Here is a 22,300-nt window from a genome sequence, read left to right on the forward strand (position 1 = left end):
GGATTTGGATAAGGCAGATGCAGTATAAGCAAATGTAGGAGGAGAGGAAAGTGCCTGTAATAGCACTAAAATTTCAAAAGAGAGGATCAAAGCAAAAGATACTGTGATGAATCATTGAAAGGATTTGTCAATTGAGTGGATGTGGGTTGTGAAAGAGAGAAATGAGAGATGTACTTTTGAGTCTGTGTAATAAAGGCAGTGATAGGTGCCACTGATAATCTTAGCTCAATGAGCTTGGGGAAATGTGGAAAGACTTGCAGGAAATAATGATGAGCAAAATGAGCAGAACCAAGAGAACATTGTATACAGTAACAGCAATATTGTTTTAAGAATGACTTTGAACGAATAAGTCATTTTGACTATTATAAATGCCCAGATTAATTACAAAGGACATATGAAGGAAGACACTCTCTAGATCCAGACAAAGAAGTGATAAACAGAAGTTTGTATAGGATGATTTTACATATATATATACACACATATACATATATACTTATTTGTGTCTAATGGTAGCCATCTTGGGGGGGATGGGGAGGGAAGAAAAAAGGGAAAAAGAAAAAAGAAATTTACATGATAACTTTACTATATATTTAAAAGGAATAGTAAAGTTGTACATAATAGATGTGCAGTTTCATGTGAAATCATCTTTATACCATGTTATGGAATGTTTGTTTTATTTTATGAATGAAAAATAAATAAATTTTAAAAATAACATTAGCTGATATTAATACAGGTCTTAAAGATTATAAAGTGCTTGTGTATTATATCATTTGGTCTCCACATCAATCCTATGATGTAGGTACCTTCAGGTTTTATTATCCTTCTTTTGTAAATGAAGAAACTTTGATTCAGAAAATTTAGGGTTTTTTAAAGGTTAAACAGATAGTAAGTATAAAAGGTAGAATTCAAACCCAGGCTCTCTTAATTCCAAGTCCAGTGCTCTCCCGTAGCATTCCATTCAAAGAAATAAGGAAGAAGAGCTGATTTGGAGGGATGGTGATGAGTTTAGTTGGACAGGTTAAGTTGGAGATGTTAATAGGACACTGGAATAGAGACATCGAATAACATCTCTGGGAAATGCAGGACTGAGGTTGGGAGATGCTGGGGTTTGAAGTAAACCTTTGAGAGTTATCCATGTAGCTGGAGAGTTGAGGCTGTGGCATGAAAAAGACCGTGGTGAGATAGATTGTAAAGAAAATAGGAAAGGTTAGAGGAAAGAATTCTGAGGAAAACATGCATTTCTGGAATAAAAGGAGAAAAACAGCTTATGAAAGAGCAGAGTAGCCGGCGATAGGGAGCTAAGCTGGTGTCGGGTCACAGACCAAAAGTGGAAGGGAACGTGGGGAGATGATAAGCTTGGAGTAGTGACCAGAGCCCTGAACCCACTGTCAAGGGGATCTGAGTTTGAATCTTGCCACCAGACACTTCTAGCTGTGTGAGCCTGGGCAAGTCACAACCTCAGTTTTCTCCTCTGTAAAATTAGGATAATAATAGTAACAGGGTTTTTGGAGAATCGAAAGAGAGAACATGTAAAATACTGTGTAAATCTTAAAGTGTTATATGTATGTATATATACATATACATATTTAAATACATGCACATGTGTATTTCATAATGTGCACATAATGTGCACATATATGTGTGTGTTTATACATACATATATTTATTCATTCATTCGTTTATTTATTTATTTACCTTTATATACTTCAGAGAAATGTGGGAATCATTGGAGGAATCTTCTTTCAACTCATTGATTCAGATGCTCAAAGGAGCCATCAGCTTTCAAATGAATTCTTGGTCTGAAAGTGCTGAGGACCATCGTAATAGCAAAGCTCTCCTTGGAATGCTGAAAAAGCTTCACAGGGTAAGTGAGGTAAACTGTAAGAAGACTGGAACAAGGCAGGGGGGAAAAGGTGAACAATTCTAGTATTCTGTGGCTAACAAACTCCTTTATTCCTTTCCCAATTCCTGTTTTTCAGAGTTGCAAGCAGCTTAGGCAAAAACTCCCTTCCCTGGGTCCACTCCCTATTTTGTTGTGCTCATTCACCTCAGCCCTGCCCCTCCTAAGAACCATTGCACTTTCTGTAAGGCTGACGAATTTCCCTTCCTCCTAGACCTTTTCTCCTCACGCGCTATCCATCTTCTTGCAGTCACAGAAACCTGTTTTTGTCATTTAGTCATTCAGTCGTGTCCGACTCTTTGTGACCCCGTGGACTATAGCATGCCAGCCCCCACTGTCTCTCAAAGTCTATTTCATTCATGTTCATTGTTTCACAGAAGCCCAAACATAAGACACTCTCCCTAGCCATCCTTTTCAACGTAGCAATAGACTGATCCTGATCCAGAGGGCAGGGTCTACCTTTCCCACTAAAGGCTGATACTCAGTCCTCCTTAGGCTCCAGGTGAAAAACTTAACCACTAAAGTGTAGAGTAAGGCTCTTTTTTTCACACATTTCCCCATCCCAGAGACCCTAGGAAAATGACTTAAATATTAGGGTTTTTGAAAATGTTTAGGGTCTCACCAAAAAGTGGGATTCGAAAGGTATTTGATATACAGTAAAGGACAAGTATAGGACAGCCATTTATTACCTTCACATAAAATTAATGCTTAAAACACAAGAGTCTTAAGTGCTCATTTACAAAGACTTAAAACATTATCAATTAACCTATAACTCTTATTATACACTCCTGGGAGGTTGATATTTGAAACATTAAAACAGTGAGAGTGTTAAATATGCATTTCACCCTCCCCTCCCTCAAGGTCCATGTCTTCTGGCCAGCCAAGCCCAAACTTGTCTCCTTGTTGAGATGTCTTCTTGGAGAAAGGAAAAAGAATAAGAATGAAAGTTGTCTCTCCTTTCAAAGTCTACAGAGTGAGCAGCCCTTCCTGGCTCAGTGGCCAGTCTCTCTGACCCAGGGAGCAAGTAGCTAATAAGGGAATTGCTTTGTCATTGCAAGCCCTTAACAATGAGCCACAGGAATCACTCACTAGACATGGCTAGAAGGGCTTAGCCTCTCCCCATGGGACGGCCGCCAAGGACCCATACATGTTCAATGAAGTGTACACCACTACCTGCATTAGATGTACCTTTTGACACACCGGGTCAGAAAGAAGGCAAAGAGCCCTCTGTGCTCTTCATTCACTTCTAGATCCTTCCTCTGACACCATCGCTCAGAAACCTTATGTTGCAAACAGTTTTTCCAGATCTCTTTCTTAGGGATGGTGAGTGAGACAGTGATTGGCTGTGATTGAAGTGTTAGAATTTAGAGTTGGAATGCATGACCTTTGTCTTACTCAAGGCCTTCGGATAGGATCTGTGGGAAATCCTTATCCAAATATCCTCAAGGCAAAGGGGCTCATATCCCTACTCAAAGAGAGGTCAGTGGTGTGAGGAGTGGTCCCCAACATCGATAGACGTCCTTCAGGGGCTACCATATGGTACACTCTTCTTAGAGGGGTAGGGATACTACATGAAGGGCAAGGACAGGGAAAGGAAGTAGTTCCTTAGCATTGCTGGAGGACTATGACTTTGTATAGACCAATCTGCCTCCCCCATTCCAGGGCCCCTTCCCTTTCCCTCAAAGTTCCAGACTTCTTAGGTTTTTCCATTGGATCAGACCCCAGGATCAGGCTAATATATAAATAATATATGAAATATAAATGGGGAGATGCTCAGTGAGCAAAAAGGAGCCATTTCAGGAAAAGACTAGAGAATTTGAAGAAACACCATCATGGCTATCGAAGTCTCCAAGTGTGAGGACAGAATTGGAATGGAGAGAAAGATTATAAGCCAAGTGCTAAATTCTTTGAGAAAGGATGGAAAGGGGCAGCTAGGTGGCATAGTGGATAGAGCACTGGCCCTGGAGTCAGGAGGACCTGATTTTAAATTCAGCCTCAGACACTTACTAGATGTATGACCCTGGGCAAGTCACTTAACCCTGATTGCTGAGAGAGAGAGAGAGAGAGAGAGAGAGAGAGAGAGAGAGAGAGAGAGAGAGAGAATGGAGAGTGAGAATGGAGAATTACAGGCAAGGGCACCACCATCCTCCCATTAACACAGGCTCACAACCTTTAGGTTACCCTCAATTCCTAGTTCTCTCTCACTCCCTCTTATGTCCTACCAAGTCTGCTGCCAAATACTGTCTATCTCCCAAACATCTCTCATATATACCTCCTTCTTTCCTCTGACACCACCTTCACACTAGTGCAGGTCCTCATCACCTCCCACCTGACACTACTGCCATAGCCTGCTGGTTGTCTCTCTGCCTCAAATCTCTCCCCACTCCAGTCCATTTTCCATTCAATTGTGAAACTGATCGTCCTACTAATATGGAAATGCATTTTACATGAATGCACATGTAGCAAATTGCTTGCCGTCTTGGGGAGAGGGAAAGGGAGGGAGGGAGTGAGGGAAGGAGAAAATTTGGAACTCAAAATTTTATATAAAAAAATGAATGTTTAAAATGCTTTTACATGTAATTGGAAAAAATAAAATACTATTAAAATTGATTTTCCTAAAACATGGGTCTGAACATGTCACCTCCTACTTACTAAACTCCAATGGCTCCTCACTACTTCCAAGATCAAATATAAACTCCTCTGTTTGACTTTAAAAAATCTTCCCAATCTGGCCCCTTCCCACCTTTTCAGGCTTCTTGTACTTTACGTACCTCCACATTCTCTATGATGCAGCCTCCTTGCTGATTCTTGCACATTTCCCAACTCTCCCACACTGGAGAAACATCAGTGCGTTTATTGAAGTCTCCAAACATGAGGGCAGAATTGGAGTAGTGAGGAAGATTGTAAACCAAGTGCTAAACTCCTTGAGAAAGGGTGGAGAATTATCCATCTCCCAACTCCACACCTTTGGACCAACTGAACCCTATTCCTTGGTTTATCTCCCTCCTCATCCCTCTCTCCTGACTTTCCTAGCTTCCTTCAAGTCTCAGCTATTATCCCACCTTTTGCAAGAGGTCTTTCCCTGTTTCTCTCAATGCTAGTCCCTTGCCTCTAAGATTACTTCCAATTCACCCTGCATATATTTTGTTTGCTTGCCTGTTACCATGTTGTCTCTATTAGAATGTAAGCTCTTGGTTTTTGTCTTTTTTTTTTTTGTATTTCCAGTTCTTCGCAGAATGCCTGGTACATGGTAAATGCTCAATAAATGCTTATTTCCTTAATTTAGGACTATAAGAAATGGGTTCCAATCTGACCTCTGTCATTTACTACCTTTGTGACATTGGGCAAGTTAGTTAAATTCTTTGGATTTCAATTTCTTCATTTATAAAATTAGGTGGGTTATAATATTTATATGCACTTAAATATTATAAAGGGTGGGTGGCCTTTAAGGTATTTTTAGGCTTTGTACTTATGATCTTCTGTACCTCTGCTTTAGAGAATGGGAGAAGGACCTAGTCAAAGGACAGTTGTATTATTTATCCTTTTTCTTCTTCTTCCACTACTGAATTTACACCAGGGGCTGGAGTTCCTAGTTATAGTTCTGGCTAGAATGCGAGTTCATATTGGAACCATACCAGAAGGTAGTCTAGAAATTATACCTGGTAGTTTCAGACTCTTCACTATGGCAAATAAGATAAAATAAATTTTAAAACTCTGCTATGGAATCTGTACCACACAGATCTATGGGGCAATATGGTGCCACAGAAAGAGTATTAGATTTGAAACCAGAGGATCTGAATTCGAATTTTGTGGACCATTTCCTGTCTATATGAACTTGGACACCTCTTTTCAAACCTCTGATTCTCAGTTTCCTCATCTTTAAAAATGAGAGAACTAGATGACCTTTGAGTTCTCTTGTGGGTCTACATCTATGACCCAGCAAAATAGGTGTAAGTGAACAGAAAACTGCAGGAGACAAGTCTGAATCCACACTTCCAGGAGATGACCCGGAAAGTGCTATAAGTGCTGTGGAGTAGGAAGAGTGTGTGAAGCTGAATGGTACTGTCATAAAGGTTCACGTTTGGTTAATTTCACTGAATTGGACTTTCCCCCCTCTTTAAATCTTTGTTGTAAGCGATGACTGATTAGGGAAGGGAGAAGGGATGAATGAATGGGATGAAAGAACATCAGGAACCATCGAAAACATGATGAAATTGAAAAATAAACCTAATTGGTTGGCCTTTAGCCTGATTAAGTAATATCCATACTGTTTATTGATATAAAAGTACACTCATAGTTAAACATGTTTTATTTAAGACAAACAAGAAGGCTAAATATAAAGTTCCGGAGAGTACATTCTACATCAGTGAACTCTGCGATGGCTCAATTTTTATCAAGACCTAAGAAGATGGTATTTTTCCAAAATGCATCCTGTGAGTATGTCATATCCAGGGTAACATCTCCTTTAGCCTGGCTCCCCAGCTCATACTTAGAAGTCAGGTTCTTGGGTAAATGACAACAATAGCTCCCATTACTCTATGGATCTGAACTTTTAAAATTATAATTATTCTCTTACGCTATTCAATTCTTGGCTTTCATAAACCAAGGTTTCAACATTTCTTGGGTTCATTATTGAATCAATAAATATGTTGTACATTAAAAAGATGTAGTTTGTGTGCCTTTTATATACTTTCTGAGAATTACTGACCATCTTCTAACAAATACTTCCAGGTTTTGGAAGTACTCAGAACAGGGATTCTTAACCATTTTTGCATCATAAACCCCTTTGAACTTCCAGTGAAGCCTTTGGACTTCTCAGAATGTTTTTATTTTATTTTTATTTATTCATTTTTTATTTATGAGATAAAACAAGCATCTCCATAACATAGTATCATAAAAAAGATGATTATACATGAAACTGCAAATCTGTTCTGTATAACTTGCTATTTCTTTTAAATATATAATAAAGTTATCATATACATTTCTATTTTTTCTTTTTTTAATCTTTTTTTCCTGTCCTCCCCTGCCCTAGAGATGGCTACCATTAGACACAAATAGAGATGTATGTGTGTATACAAATGTATACATACACATGTATGTATATAAATATAAAATTATTCTATACATCTATTTATCAATTCTTTCTCTGGATTCAGAGAGTATCCTTCTTCACATGTCTTTTATAGTTCATTTTAAATGCATAAAATACATTACTTAGGATTACAAAGTAAACCAGTTACCTTAAAGTATAGTATAAAACAAATACACGGGCCTTGGGTTAAGAACCCCTGACTTAGAAGATAGCCCCAAAAGATCTAGGGGAGAGATTAAGGTAGGATAATGGAGTGGGGCTTTTCTGTTTTTTTTTTCAAATGCTCATAAATACTATAATTTCTCTTTAATTATAGGAGTCTTCAGATGAAGCCAACAGTCCTGTCATATTTTCACACTTCCCTTTCATCTTTAATCTGCCTTCCAAAATTAAAATGTTGAATGCAAATTCAGTTTTAAATAAGCAGGTATGTATGCCCATTTTCTTCACTGTCATCACCAAAAAGTATTTCCCAAATGTCTGCCGTTCATACCAGTATTCTAGGCTGGATAGATAATTATAGAATATTCAAAGCATGAATCTTAAGTTTATATGTTAAAGAAGACAAGTTAGACTAATTAGTACCCAAGAGAGGAGAGCAGAAATAAGAATATTCGTATAAACACAATTCACATTCTTGCACATGGATGGAAAAGAATCGGTGCATTGCTTAGCAGTGACAGATGTCAACTGAAAATGAAATCAAGTTGAATTTTTTGGAAGGACTAATTGGTATGTCTGTCCTATCACAGGCGTGTTTGAAAGTTGACTCCTTAAAGGGGCTCGTGAATTTCCTTTAGAAGCCTTTTACCTGGGACGGCCTGATCACTGCAGTACACTGGTGCTTTCTGCTGTGCTGCTGCTCCCTAAGGCTTCCCAGGTCTCCATGCTGGGGCTTTCTCAGGGGAGCCCTCTGGTCTTGCCACTGCAGGACGTAGAACCTTACAAGCTATATGTCTCCCCTTCATAGTCATACTGGTATTTGCTTTGCTAAAGGGGCCCCCTTTCAGGTTTCCATGGGTTTCTGGCTGACCTTTTGTGTATTTCTTGGCTGGATGATGGATTTCCTGTGGTTTCTCACTGGATTTCTTGATCATCATTTAATCTGGTGTGAAAATGAGGATTTTGCTGGAGTAAGAACAGGGAAGCTGTGCGACCTACCTTCTATTCAGGCACCTTTTGTGGCCGGAAGTCCAAATAAGCTTTTGGAATTGTGTGCCTTTGAATAAAAAACTAGCCTAGCTTCCATGGAATAGGGCCTTAGGATATTACTCTTACTATACCTTCAAACCAAATTATATCTCTAGTACTATGATGTCTAGAAAACTCTCTCTCTCTCTTTTTTTTTTTCATGAGGCAATGGGGTTAAATGACTTGCCCAGGGTCACACAGCTAGTAAGTGTCTGACTCCAAGGCTGGAGCTTTATTCACTGCACCACCTAGCTGCCCCTTAGAAAACCTGTCTTAACAGAAAATGATTCACTTCTTTATCTTTTTGCTATTTTTGTTACAATAAGGGAATTTATGGAAGAAAAATCAGCAATATGGAAATAAAAGGATATTTTTTTTTGGTGTGTCACTTACATACTGAGCTTACAACCAAATTTTCATAAAGAGGAACTAGAAGTTTTTAGAATCTTAGGACATTTTGAAAATAACTAAAAATAATTACCAGGCACTTGAGTACTCAGATTTTACCTGGCTAATCTTGTTTACTAACACCAAGGGGCCCAAGATAACCCTTAGACAGCCACCAGGGTAGAATGATCTCAGATTTTTACTGTATACCAATTTTTCCATGTGCTATTTTGATATTCAACAATAAATACAGAATAATATGTTCCATCTTGCTTTCTCTTAAGTGGTTGGGAACAGAGTACCCATGACCGTAATAAATGTAAAATACAAAATCAATGATTTAGAGATGAAAGGTATTTTTGAGTCCATCTAGTCTAGTCCCTTATTTTACAGATGAGGAAACTGAGGCTCCAGAAAGATAGGTGACTTGCCAATAAATTAAACCAATTCATTGCAATGTTGAAGCCCTCACTGAGAGTTGTAATTGAGAAAAGGAAAAATGAAGGGAAATATCTATTTTTTCTCTAGGCTTTCCTACCTTTACCTCCATTGCATGACTTTGAAAGTCTTATGCCATACCAACTATGTGGATTAGTCAAGACAGCTTATCTTCCTCTCCAAGTCAGACGGAGTCACCTGGTTGAGGATACCCTGTGTCAATTAAGCCAAGTTGTGGACAACGACCTTAAGAAGGAATTATTGGTAAAGTGTACCTTTTCACCTTCTACCTGGAAAATATCTAGATAGTACGGTTTATCTTGGCATTCTCAGAAGCCATCTCTTCCCCTTATTCTTTCCCTTGCAGATTCTCAGTCTTGAGGTTTTCCTCATTCTTCAGTTGCTCTCAGAGTTTCAGGTGACAACTATGACTAGGTGTGCCTATTTAAGATACTCTAATAACAATTTGCCCCATTTCTACCCTGTGAGCAAAGCCTGATTTTAGTCTTTTACTTCACTGTCTGCTTAAATCTGGCATAGTCCTGAATAAGGCATTAAACAGGATGCCAGGATTATAGATCAGGATTGGGCAAGATTGAGAGGGTTCCTTTTGTTCTAGGGCAGATGGACTCTGAGCTTGTTTTGTGCAGCATATAGCTTTAGTGCTGTATGCTGACTTGGCTGCTTCTCTGCTTATTCTGAATATAACCATGGGAGCGATTGTTTATAAAGCCCCAAACAATTTGACCTTAGCCACTGGAGGGAGGGTGTCCTTACCACCTCGTGCTCTTGTAATACCTAAAGCCAAGTAAGAACGGTCATGAGGATATCCATAAATCAATAGCAAGCATTGATTAAACATATACTATGCTGTAATTCCCATTAATTCTCCAGTCTTCAGTCTTCCCTGTCTTCCTAATCTTCCAGTCTTTCCCTAGGGTCCTCACAGATGACCCTCCACCCCCGCCAGGAGTCCCTGCTGCCTGTGAACAGACCAATACTTACCCCTCATTCTTAAAAAAAATCCCCTCAGCTGGTCTTACCATTACCACTGTCATTCTATACCTCTGATCCACCATAGTCAGACACGCCGTACCTTGACCCAACATAGTGACGCCATTTCGTCCCTCTTCGAGAATAAAGGACGCCAATCAGCATTTCTGCTACACTGCTTCTTGATGTCCCTTACGCATCTCCCAGCTGAGTATCTTTTTTCTTGTGGTTCCCCCAAGCCTGGAATACTCCCCACTTCACATTTGCCTCTTAACTTCCTTCAAGATCCAGCTCAGATCCTATCTTTTTCAGGATGCCTTTCCTCAAGTTCCATCCCTCTAAAATTACTTTCCAGGATTACTTTCCTGAAGTTAGATGTACATAGCTAGTTCTGTGTTATCTCTCCCATTAGAATGTGATCTCCAAATGGGCAGAAACCGTATTTTTACCTTTCTTTGTATCTCCAGAGCTTAACCATTAATAAATGCTTCTTAATGGGTTGAATGAATAAATGACTGACATGACAAGCACTATGCTAGATAATGAGGGTTAAGAGGCAAAAACTAAATAGTCCCTGCCCTCAAGGAGCTTACATTCTATAAAGCAAGATACAGATATACAGGTGATATTCCCCAAATTCCATGAGAAAAAGGAAGAAGAGAATTTTCCATGGAGGATATTATTTTGTGGAATTATCTGTCCATTCTGACTTATTAGAAACCTAGCCTATGCAGCTGCAGTCAGAGTATCAAAACATAACTTATTAGATTATGCACCTACATGTTTCATGCATTCTTATTTAACATTATATTTGTACTCTGACTTATGAAATCTGAAAAGCAGATTATTAATCGAAGTCTACAATTTATTTAGCACTCCATGGCATTCAATTATTTTTAAGTATAGTCACAAGAGTGATTTCTATTTGAGAGTTCAGAATGTATTGGAAAATTTAAATTCAGGGATAATTCTATAATATCTCCTTCACTTGGGGAAACATGGATCAAGATGATGCTGTTACTTTTGTTATGAAGAGATTCATTTGGTAACATTATTTCCTGATCATCATTGATAATTTATATACAGATGGAACAGGTGAAGTTGAAGCTTCACAAAAAACCAAAAATACATACTGTAATAAAGCACTTTTCCAATTCTCTGCTTCAGTTGTCTCATTATAATCTTGTTCAAGCAAAGTGAATATTGAACTACACAAGGGTAGGCATTCATTTATATTAAGACTTAATGTGTTTGATGCTAAAGAATACTGCAAGAGGCCCAAGTCATTTATGAACTTGAAGGTATGTCTAATCATTTTCTTTCCTTAGATCTCAATAACTGGAGAAACTTTTCCTGAATGTGGAGGAGTCAGGAAAGAATTTTTCCATTGTGTGTTTAAGGAGATGACCCAACCAGAGTATGAGATGTTTATGTATACTGAAAAGTCTTCCCTTATGTGGTTTCCTGCCAATGTAAGTCTTAATTTCTTTGTTTCTGGGATTTCAGGAGAGAAAGCATTGACCCACAAATCATATTATTTAACATTCATTTATACTGATATCTAGCTGTTCTGACTTGCTAGTAAGTTCTATTGCCACTTATTAATTTATTAACGTGTGTGTGTGTTTGGAGAGGGAGAACACAACATTTCTTTTCTGGTCTAATTGCTGCAGAAATTGAGTGAGAGATTGGCCAGAGTTAGAAGTAACTTTCTCCTTTCCTCCTTTTTTATTCCACTGTTCCCAAAACAAATAGTAGAAATCAACTTATCTGATCCATAGTTTTCTTTCTAAACACAGCTCTACTTTGTGGGCACAATGACCCTCGGTATAAAGCTGACCTGACATAAGTCACATGTTCCCCAGGTTGTGCAACTAAATCTTTTCTCCTTGGGGCTGTCCCAATGGGAGAACTGAAATTTATTATATATATATATATATATATATATATATATATATATATATATATATATATATATATATACATATATGTATATATATACACATATGTATATATATATATACACATATGTATATATATATACATATATATAAATAAAAATATATATATATAATTAAAAAAATATATATATAAAAATAAAATATACATATAAAATATATACACATACACATGTACACACACATGTATGTATACATGTGTGTACAACACACTTATGTATATACACAAAATACATGTGTATGTATGTGTACACATAAACAGATACATATACATTTCTTTTGTTCCTAGTATATATAGTTAAATATTCATTTGCCCCCTTTCCTATTAATAACATGACTTTATCCCAGTTTTGTTTCCCAAAAGAAATCATAGTGGGGGCTAGGTGGCTAAGTGGATAGAGTACCTGCTCTGGAATCAGGAAGACCTGAGTTCAGATCTGGCCTCAGACACTTGATCACTTGACACTTACTAGCTGTGTGACTCTAGGCAAGTCACTTAACCCCAATTGCCTCACAAAAAGAAAAGAAAAAGAAATCATGGAATCACAGAATCTGAGAAGAGACTAACCTACATATGAAAGGAATCCCCACTATAATACATGTCACATGTGGTTGTCTAGCTTTTGCTTAAAGACCTCTAAAAGAGAGAGCCTACCAACTGTTGAGGCAACCCATTCCTCTTTTGGACAGCTCTGATTATTAGGAAGTTTTGTCTGACCTCAAACCTAAATTTGCCTCTTTGACATTTCCACCCAGAACTGCTCTCAGTTCTGCCCTCTGAGGCCAAATGAAGCCAGGTTAGTCTCTCCTCCACAGGATATCCTTTCAAACACTTAAAGATAACAATCATGTTTCACCCCACACCTCCACCCCCAACTCTTGTTTTCTCCAGGCCAAATGTGCAGTTTCTTGAACTGATCGTCACAAAACCTGAACTTGAGGCCCTTCACCCTCCTGACTGACCACCTCTAGACATTCTCCAACTTGGCAATGTCTTTCTTAACTTGCAGCACCCAGAATTGATCACAGTATTTCACATAAGATCTTAATGAAGCCCAAGATTGAACTAGTCCTCTTTTCTCATATGTATGCTGTAAATTTGAAGGAAAAATCAATGTTAGTTATGAACATTTTAGTTGGAATATGTTTTTGGCTTAATTTTGGTTTTTTGTAAGTAAAATGAACAATTGCTCTGTGCCATCAACAGTATTCCTTGAACTAGAAACGTTTCACCATATTTGAAAATATTTTTGTGTTTGAATATAACCACAAATAATCACTTTGCCTCAAACCCATTTTTATTGTAATTTGTAATTTGATCTTTTATTGTAATTTGTAACTTAATCTTAAACAATCTAACCTAAATTAAATATGTGTAATAATATTTTAAAAAAGCAGTGTAAAACCAATTTTAAATGTTCATAAATCCTCCCCCTTTCTTTTTTCTTTCAGCCTAAATTCACCAAGAAAAGGTATTTTCTCTTTGGAGTACTATGTGGCCTCTCCATAGTCAGTTGCAATGTAGCCAACCTTCCTTTTCCACTAGCTCTCTATAAGAAACTTTTGGATCAAAAACCATCCCTGGAAGATTTGCAAGAGCTGAGTCCTGAATTGGGCAAGTAAGTAAGTTTAGTTATCTATTCCCGTATAACACCCCCTCTCAACTTATTCCTCCAACTTGGACTTGCAATGTCAAGGTAGGTTCCCAGAAGGGTGGCTACTGATCTTTTCAAGATTGTGTAGGTGTCTATCCTTCTGACACTATAGCTTACGAGCCCCTACTGGTGTGTTACCCTTTAACAATCAGCTAGTAGAGTAGATACAGTTCTTTGGCAAAGATATTTACTCAAATGACATAGCAAGAACAGTAGTTACTTACAAAGTATTTTCTCCCAAACAAGGACATACTTTCCCACAAATATACACACTTAAAGTGCAACAGTAGTAAGGTGTGTGTGCAGGGAATACCAATTGCCAAGGCAATTCACAACTCTGGGACAATCGGACTTTGATATCCTTTCTTTCTGGGATGCAAGAAGGTGGGGGACGGGGTCCTCTTGAAGTTGGGGGAATCGAATCAAAGAGAGATGAAACTTCTGTACTAGGTGATATCTGAAGTCAATAAACAGTCAATAAAAAACAATTAAGCTCCTACCATCTGCCGGGCACTGTGTTAAGCGCTGGGAATAGAAACACAAAAAAAGATTGTCCCACCTCCAAGGAACTTCACCTAAGGGAGGAAGACAGCACACAAAAGGAAGCTAAAAAGTGGGAGCGATACCAGGGAAAGTTCACAATATACCCAACGGAGGGGCATGGCGAATTCAAAGAAGTCCCAAAGCAGTGCAGCCGGGTGAGAAATGGAATTTCAGGGCTGAGTTCACTTTTTAAATGGAGGTTTTGGAGTCCATAGTCGCACTCTCCACTTGGAAGGAGAGGGGTAGGAATGGGGCAGAATACTGAGAGATTCTGCAGGATGATGAAGTTTGTCCATTAAGAAGCATAGTGCAGGGCAGCTAGGTGGTGCAGTGGAGGGATAGAGCACCAGCCCTGAAGTCAGGAGGACCTGAGTTCAATTCTGGCCTCAGACCAAATGCTTCACACTTACTAGCTGTATGACCTTGGGCAAGTCACTTAATCCCAATTGCCAGAAGAAGGAGGAGGAGGAGGAGGAGGAGGAGGAAGAGGAGGAGGAAGAGGAGGAGGAGGAGAAGAGGAGGAGGAGGAGGAGGAGGAGGAGAAGAGGAGGAGGAGGAGGAGGAGGAGGAGGAGAAGAGGAGGAGGAGAGGAGGAGAGGAGAAGAGGAGAGAGAGGAGAGGAGGAGGAGGAGGAGGAGGAGGAGGAGGAGGAGAGAAGAGGAGGAGGAGGAGGAAGAGGAGGAGGAGGAGGAAGAGGAGGAGAGAAGAGGAGGAGAAGAGGAGGAGGAGAAGAGGAGGAGGAGGAGGACGAGGAGAAGAGGAGGAGGAGGAGGAGGAGGAAGAGGAGAAGAAGAAGACGAAGAGGAAGAAGAAGAAGAAGAGGAAGAAGAAGAAGAAGAAGAAGAAGAAGAAGAAGAAGAAGAAGAAGAAGAAGAAGAAGAAGAAGAAGAAGAAGAAGAAGAAGAAGAAGAAGAAGAAGAAGAAGAAGAAGAAGAAGAGTTATAGTGGAGAAGTAAAGTAGTGCAGCAAGCTGAGACAAGACGAGTCCTTTCCAGGTCTAAACTTATGATCTGAAGTCCCTTCTAGCTCTGTATCTCTGAACCTCTGACACCCATATTTAGGAGTCAGGAGATAGATGAAATCAAGCAAAGAAGGTGGAAAAGGAGTAACAGACAGGTAGGAGAATTACAAAGAAGATTATTGAGGCTAAGGGAAATTATCCAGAAGAATGGAGTGGCCAATACTTTAAAAAGTATCAGAAAAGTTGGGAAAAATGAGGACTGATGAAAAGTCATCAGAATTAGCATTGAGAAAATAGTTGCAATATAGTAAAGAGGTTAGAACTCTGGTTGCAAGAGGCTCAAGCTCTAATGGGAATTATGAGGTTTTAGAGCCAGAAGGGACTCAAGGGAATCTAGCGCAACCTCTTCTTTTTACAGATGAGCTAACTGAGGACCAGAGAGGTTAAATAACAGTCAGATAATAGCAGATCTGGGATGAGAGTCATACTACAAATACACTAATGTTCTGCCCACTACCCCATACTGGTATGATTTACTTCACATAGACACTCTTTTGCTTTTTAAACTTTTAAAATTATCTTTCCTTCAGCAATTTGAAGTTACTTCTAGATGAAAATGCTGACATAGAAGAATTTGACATACGTTTTTCTGTGAGTACTACTGAAAAATAGTATATAGATGGACTTTTAACATATGTCCACCCGTCACAATGGCCCTTACTGAAATGCTACCTTCTACAATAAGCCAGTTTTTATTTCTTATTTGGTAGGAGATATGTCTACATAATAGAAAATGAAGCACAAATTGATAATTCAGGTTTTAAAAGTATATTTTGCAGTCAGCATTATCCAAGAATGACTGAGTTGGAAATTTTTTACATTTATATTTATTTTAAACAAATTGGCTCATTTAGCTGTCAATTAGGGGATATTCTCTAAGAAAAATTCCTATGCATAAAGGATGGGAGATAGTTATGGATATAGTGTTATACTGAGGGAATGGCACTGATTTGGGAGTCCAAAGACCTAAGTGGAAATCACTTAAGTGCAGGGGGCTGCCTGAAAAAGAGGAAATGCTATATAATAGGAAAAACCATTGCATATGGAATCAAAGGTGATGAGCTGGAATCTTGCCTTTGATGCTTATTAGTTGTGTGACCTTGGACAAGTCATTTCATCTCTCTTAGCCTCAGTTTCTTCATCTGTAAAATGAGAGTATTAGATGAGTTGACCTCTAAGGTTCCTTCCAGCTCTAAATTATGATTTTATGACAAAATTATCTCTAAAGTCTCTTCCTATTCTCAGTTTAATATCTTACACTACAACTTGCTACCTGGGTGACTCTGAGCATATCTCTTAATCTTTCTGAAGCTATTTCCTTATTGCAAAATTGTAAAATTTTCCTTATTGTAAAATAATGGGATTATATTAAATGATCATTAAATTCCTATCAGTTTCTTATTCTTCTTATCCTATGACTACTTCATACTGTCACCTGAATGTGTTTGTGGTTTTAGATATACTGGGACAAAAAAGATGTTGACCTTATTCCAAATGGGAGCTCCATACCTGTGGACAAAACCAACAAGTAGGTATAGTAGAAATAAATACCTGTTTTTAATGTTTTTAATCTGTCATTAGAGACTTAATATATTAGCACTGTTAATTTATTGTTTCTGTTAACTATCTCCAGAAAGGTGAGCCAATCCTTTGTTGTTATTATTATTATTTTAGACTAAGAAATAGTAATTTTTTTGGCTCATTAACAATCTATGTGTAATAATATAAAGTCATTAAAATACACCCACTAAAACTTATGAGGTCAAGCCTCATTCTTTGCAGGTTCCATATCTGTGAATTTGCCTATTCACTAAAATTTATTTATAGCCCCAAAATCATACTCACAGTACTTTCATAGGCATCATAGATGCGGGCAGAGCATTGAAAAATCTGCCACCTAAAGTGCTGCTTCCCCACTGAGGCTGAACAAGGCTTTCTTTTTTAAACTCTCATACTATAAACAAGTATTCCTTTTCTGCTATTCAGTGCCACATTTTCCTCTGTGTGTGTGTGTGTGTGTGTGTGTGTGTGTGTGTGTGTAATTTTGCTGTTTAAAATGACCACCAAGCATGGTGTTCCTAAGTACAAAAAGGTTAGGATGTGCCTCATGGAGAAAATCCATGTACCAGAAAATACGTTTGTTCAGGCATAAGTTTTAATGGTATGGACATGAGTTCAATGTTAATGAATCACACAATGTAGTACACTCAGAAAAAGAAAGAGAAAATCTGCCAGTCTTTGTGTGAAATTTGCCAGTCACTCCAGAAAGTGCTAAGGTAAATTTTGTGACCAGAGGCTCACAGGAACCTAACCCTGCATCCCCTAGAAGCAAGGGTTCAGCATTCACTGATTTGGTGTTTGTGGCAACTTTATAAAGTATAACTACCAGAAATGACACAATTTGATTGTATTTGGATATTTAATTCATATTTTTCTAATCTATAATTACTTCCTTAGTCTAGGATTATAATTTCACATTGGCTATTTTTCACTGTGGAGTATTTCACAAACACTCTCTCCTCTTCTCCTTTTTTTTTTTTTAAAAAAAAGCAATTGGGGTTAAGTGACTTGCCAGGGTCACACAGCCAGTGTCAAGCGTTTGGTCTGAGACTGGATTTGAACTCAGGTCCTCTTGACTTCAGGACCGATGCTCTATCCACTGCACCACCTAGCTGCACCTTCCTTTTCTCCTTTTCATCATTAAATCACTGGTACCCACTACCATTGCCTCTGGAAAGGGGTGCTAATGGACTGCTCTATTGTGCTAAGGACCATCTTTGTGACTTCCCAGACCATAACTCCCTTCTCTGCCTACCACTTCCCTACATATTATTACCCCAATTAGAAAATAAGTGCCTTAAGGACAAGGACCTTAGCACAATGCTTGGCACACAGTAAGTGCTTAATAGATGCTTTTCATTCATCCTTCATTCATTCATCCATTTTTCTGAGGACTGAGTTAGATAACGACTTTGCCCCAACTCTGGTTTTTCATTTATTAAACATTTAGCTAGAGAAACCTCTTTCCCCACAAGCTCATAAGCAAAAGCTTATAATGAAGAGATGTGTGTTGTGTATATATCGTTGTTCAGTCGTTTTTCAGTTGTGTCTGACTCTTCATGACCCCATTTGGGTTTTTTTTTGGCAAAGATACTGGAGTGGTTTGCCATTTCCTTCTTCAGCTCATTTTACAGGTGAGAAACCAGAGTCAAATAGGGTTAAGGGATTCACCTAGGTTCACACAGCTAGTAAATGTCTGAGACCAGATTTGAATTCAGGAAGATGAATCTTCCTGACTCCAGGCTTAGCACTCTTATCAACTATACAACTGAGCTGCCCATTTATATATAATACTACATATAAATTATACACACACAACACACACACACACACACACACACACATGCTATATATGTATGTGTGGATATATGCAGATGCATGTGCATATGCATGTATATACACACATATGTAGATCACACACATATACACATATGTGTATATGTGTATTTGTAGAGGGGGGAAGAGAAAGTAAGAGAAGAAATTACACACACACACACACACACACACACACACACACACGTTCTAGGTTTAAGAAGACATAATTACCTAAAATGTATCATCAATGTGAAGGATCACTACCAGAGTCATCCCTAACCATCACTGCTACTTCCTTCTGACTTCTCAACTCAGCACACACTCACCATTCTTTTAATAAAGTTTTTTTTCCCCCAAGATAAGAGTTAAAATACTTCTCTCAGGAAAGAATTTCTTTTAGTTCATTTTCTGTGTCCTTATATGATCTCTCTTCAACCATGACAAGACCTTCCTGAAAAGACAAACTACCAGTCTATCAGGATTCTGTTCCCTCTTAAGATATGGTAAAAATCGGTGGCCAGGGCTATTGAAGTAGGGGCACTAAGCACGGTATACATAAGTGTCTAATTACTGTTATTCTTTGACAGTGGCCTGCTATGGCATTACTACTCTTGTTCAGCTCAAGGTGGCATAAGAATCACTATTAAAAGGTCTATCCTGTTCCTGTGGTTCATCACCTGTCACTTCTGTACACTTTAAATACTTTCTAACTTGCCAGATGTTTCTATATCCCCTCTGTTTTATAAGGTTGTACAAAGTATAAAAATCTTCTATGTTCCAGTTAAGTGCAAATTGGAGGATGAGAAAAAAAGCAAAAGTAACAAAGATATAGATTATATACACGTGTGTGTGTGTGTGTGTGTGTGTGTGTGTGTGTGTGTGTGTAGAGAGAGAGAAAGAAACATCTATATCTATATATTAATAAAGATCATCTTCTGGCTTTCATAAAGGGAAGATTTTGTTTCTAGATGTATTAATTACATCTTCAACACATCTGTGAAAAAGATTTATAAGGAGTTCCAAATGGGATTTTACAAAGTCTGTACAAAAGAGATACTCGACTTATTCCATCCCGAGGAACTTAAGGAAGTGACGACTGGAAACCCAGATTATGACTGGAAAGTTTTTGAAGAGGTATGTAATAGGAGAATGGATTCAAAATTTCCCAAATAATGTCTATATCTTCTCAATAAACTTTTCTTTCTCCCTTTCCTTTTCAAGAATTCACAATATTCCAAAGGATATGATAAGTCACATCCTACCATTGTGATGTTTTGGGAGGCTTTCCATAGATTGTCTCTGGAAAAGAAGAAAGACTTCCTCTGTAAGCTATTGATCTTTATAAATCTCTTTTTTTTTTAAAGTAACATCTCCCTTGTGAAGAAGTATCTATTTATGGTTGTTCTTCTTATTAATGTGGCTGTATCTACAACTGTAGAGATCACAACCATCACTGGCTGGCCATGCTGCATAAATCTTATCCACGTCCTCAATAGAGGACCTTATTGAACCTGATTCAAGGAAGGAAGAAGTTTTCCTTTCTTTTCTTGATGTCACAAGTATACCAATTAGGCATCTGTGGCAAAGTAGATAGAGAGCTAGGCTTGGAGTCAGGAAGACTTGAGTTCAAATCCAATCTTGGACACTTACTGTATGACCCTGTGCAAGTCACTTAACCTCTGTCAGCCTCAGCTTCTTTTACTGTAGAATGGAGATAATAAGAGCATTTACCTCGAAGGGTTGTTGTGAGGAACAAATGAAATAATATTGGTAAAACATGTAGCCCAGTGCTTGGTACTTCCCCCAAACACAGAGATCCTTTATTCCCTGTACTTATCATGGGACTAGATTGAGTTTTTTTTCTATTCATTTCTTCGATGACGTTTTACATTTTTCTTTCATAATTCTTTGTGATGTTTACAGTCACATATGTACACCACATACCCCTGCATTACAACATTTGTGAACTTAAATATCGTCTGGGGGCTGTAATGTTCCTGTACTCACAGCCACATCAAAACACCAGAAAAATATTGGTGGTGAAAAAATAGGGTCTTTGTTTTCGGGAGAAGCCTGGGAACATTGAAATAACTTTTCCCAAAAGCAATTCAGGGCACTCCCTCCCAACTATTCTACTTTGTTATTGATTTCCAGTGTCAGCCCAAGATATAGCTACAAATAGAGGTAGCTAGGTGGTATATTGAATAGATATTAGGACTTGGAGTCAGGAACACCTGATTTCAAATCTAGCACTTCTACTCTAGTGTTTAATTGGGGATTTAAAATTTGTTCCTTTTCTAGTTTGTTTTTTTTTAATCGCATGCTTCATTCATTGGTCTGTTCTTTTTCTCTCGTATTGATGTAAGCATTTAGAAGTATAAATTTTCCCTTGAGTAATGCTTTGGCTATATCACACAAATTTTGGTATATTGTCTCATTGTCTTCATTATCTTTAATGAAATTATTGATTGTTTCTATGTTTCTAAGATATCTGGACAGTTTTTTAAAAATTTGCTGAAATATAATGTCTAGGCTTTTTTTTTTTTATCATGGCTTTCAGGTAGTCTAGTAATTCTTAACTTATCTCTCCTCAATCTATTTTCCTGGTCAACTCTCTTTCCTACGAGATATTTCTCATTTTCTTCTATTTTTTTTAATCTTTTCACTTTGTTTTATTGTTTCTTGGTGTGTCATGAAGGCATTAGCTTCCACCTGAACAGTTCTAATTTTTAAGGAGTTACTTTCTTTAGTAAGGTTTTTGTAGTACTTTTACCAAGATGTTAATTCTTTTTGTAATTTTCTTGCATAGCTCTCATTTCTCTTCCCAGTTTTTCCTCTAATGCTCTTGTTTTTTCAAATGATTTTTTTGCTCCTTTTTTATCCTTTTTTAAAACTCATCTAGGAATGCTTCTTGGACTTGTGTCCAATCTGCATTTTTCTTCAAGGCTGTGCTTGTAGATGTTTCCAAGTTGATCTCTTCTGAGTTTGTATCTTTAGCTTCCCTGTCACCATAGATGATATATATGGTCAGAATTTTTGTTGTTGTTTGTTTGTGTGTGTATGTGTGTATATATATGTGTGTGTGTGTTACATATATGTATATATACATATACCTATTTGTGTCTAATGGTAGCGATCTGTAGGGCAAAGGGGAGAAAAAAGACATTTACATGATAAACTTTATTATATACTTTAAAGGAATAGCAAGTTGTACACATTAGATATGCAATTTCATGTATGATCATCTTTTTTATTATATTATATTATGGAAATACTTGTTTTAGTCCATAAATTAAAAAAAATTTTTAAAAAGAACAGAAGCATTTAAAAACTGGCTTAGTCAGCAGATGCTTGACTTAATTTCCAAGCAGAGAGATTTGGCAGCCAATCACAACACCAAATTAGAGTAAATAAACTAATCTGTAAAATTTCATGGAAAAGGATGGTTAAAGTTTTTGTTTTAATCATGATTGTTTACAAATTTTATTCCTGAATTTATAAGTTGTTCTAGGAAATGTCTTTGCGCTGAAGCTCTAGATAATGAAAGTACGTCATCTGATCTTTTAATTTCTCCTAATGCCAATATGGGCCTCAGAGCTTAGTGCAGTGGTATGTTATAAATGCTAGCTGGTTGGAGCCAGCTTTGCTATAGCAGACCCTGAGGAGCATTCACCATTTAGGGCAGTCTGGACAGTGATTGTCTGTGTGTATATTGTTTTTCTTACTCTGCCCATTTCAGTCTGCCTC

The 22,300-nt window shown here is 37.8% G+C and overlaps 1 protein-coding gene across 1 annotated transcript in view; it reads left to right on the forward strand.

Annotated features, from left to right (window-relative positions):
• Window positions 1–22,300, forward strand: part of LOC110209692 (putative E3 ubiquitin-protein ligase HERC6) — a 55,462-nt gene that overhangs the window by 30,465 nt on the left and 2,697 nt on the right. The window contains 11 exon segments of the mRNA XM_078148466.1: window positions 1,713–1,864; window positions 6,218–6,272; window positions 6,275–6,333; window positions 7,309–7,419; window positions 9,099–9,272; window positions 11,330–11,473; window positions 13,412–13,578; window positions 15,709–15,769; window positions 16,636–16,706; window positions 19,504–19,687; window positions 19,775–19,877. Coding sequence (XP_078004592.1) covers window positions 1,713–1,864; window positions 6,218–6,272; window positions 6,275–6,333; window positions 7,309–7,419; window positions 9,099–9,272; window positions 11,330–11,473; window positions 13,412–13,578; window positions 15,709–15,769; window positions 16,636–16,706; window positions 19,504–19,687; window positions 19,775–19,877 — 1,281 coding nt within the window.

The sequence above is a fragment of the Phascolarctos cinereus genome, unplaced genomic scaffold (genome assembly GCF_003287225.1).
Source record: "Phascolarctos cinereus isolate Bilbo 61053 unplaced genomic scaffold, phaCin_HiC Scaffold_9;HRSCAF=440, whole genome shotgun sequence".
Lineage (NCBI taxonomy): Eukaryota > Metazoa > Chordata > Mammalia > Diprotodontia > Phascolarctidae > Phascolarctos > Phascolarctos cinereus.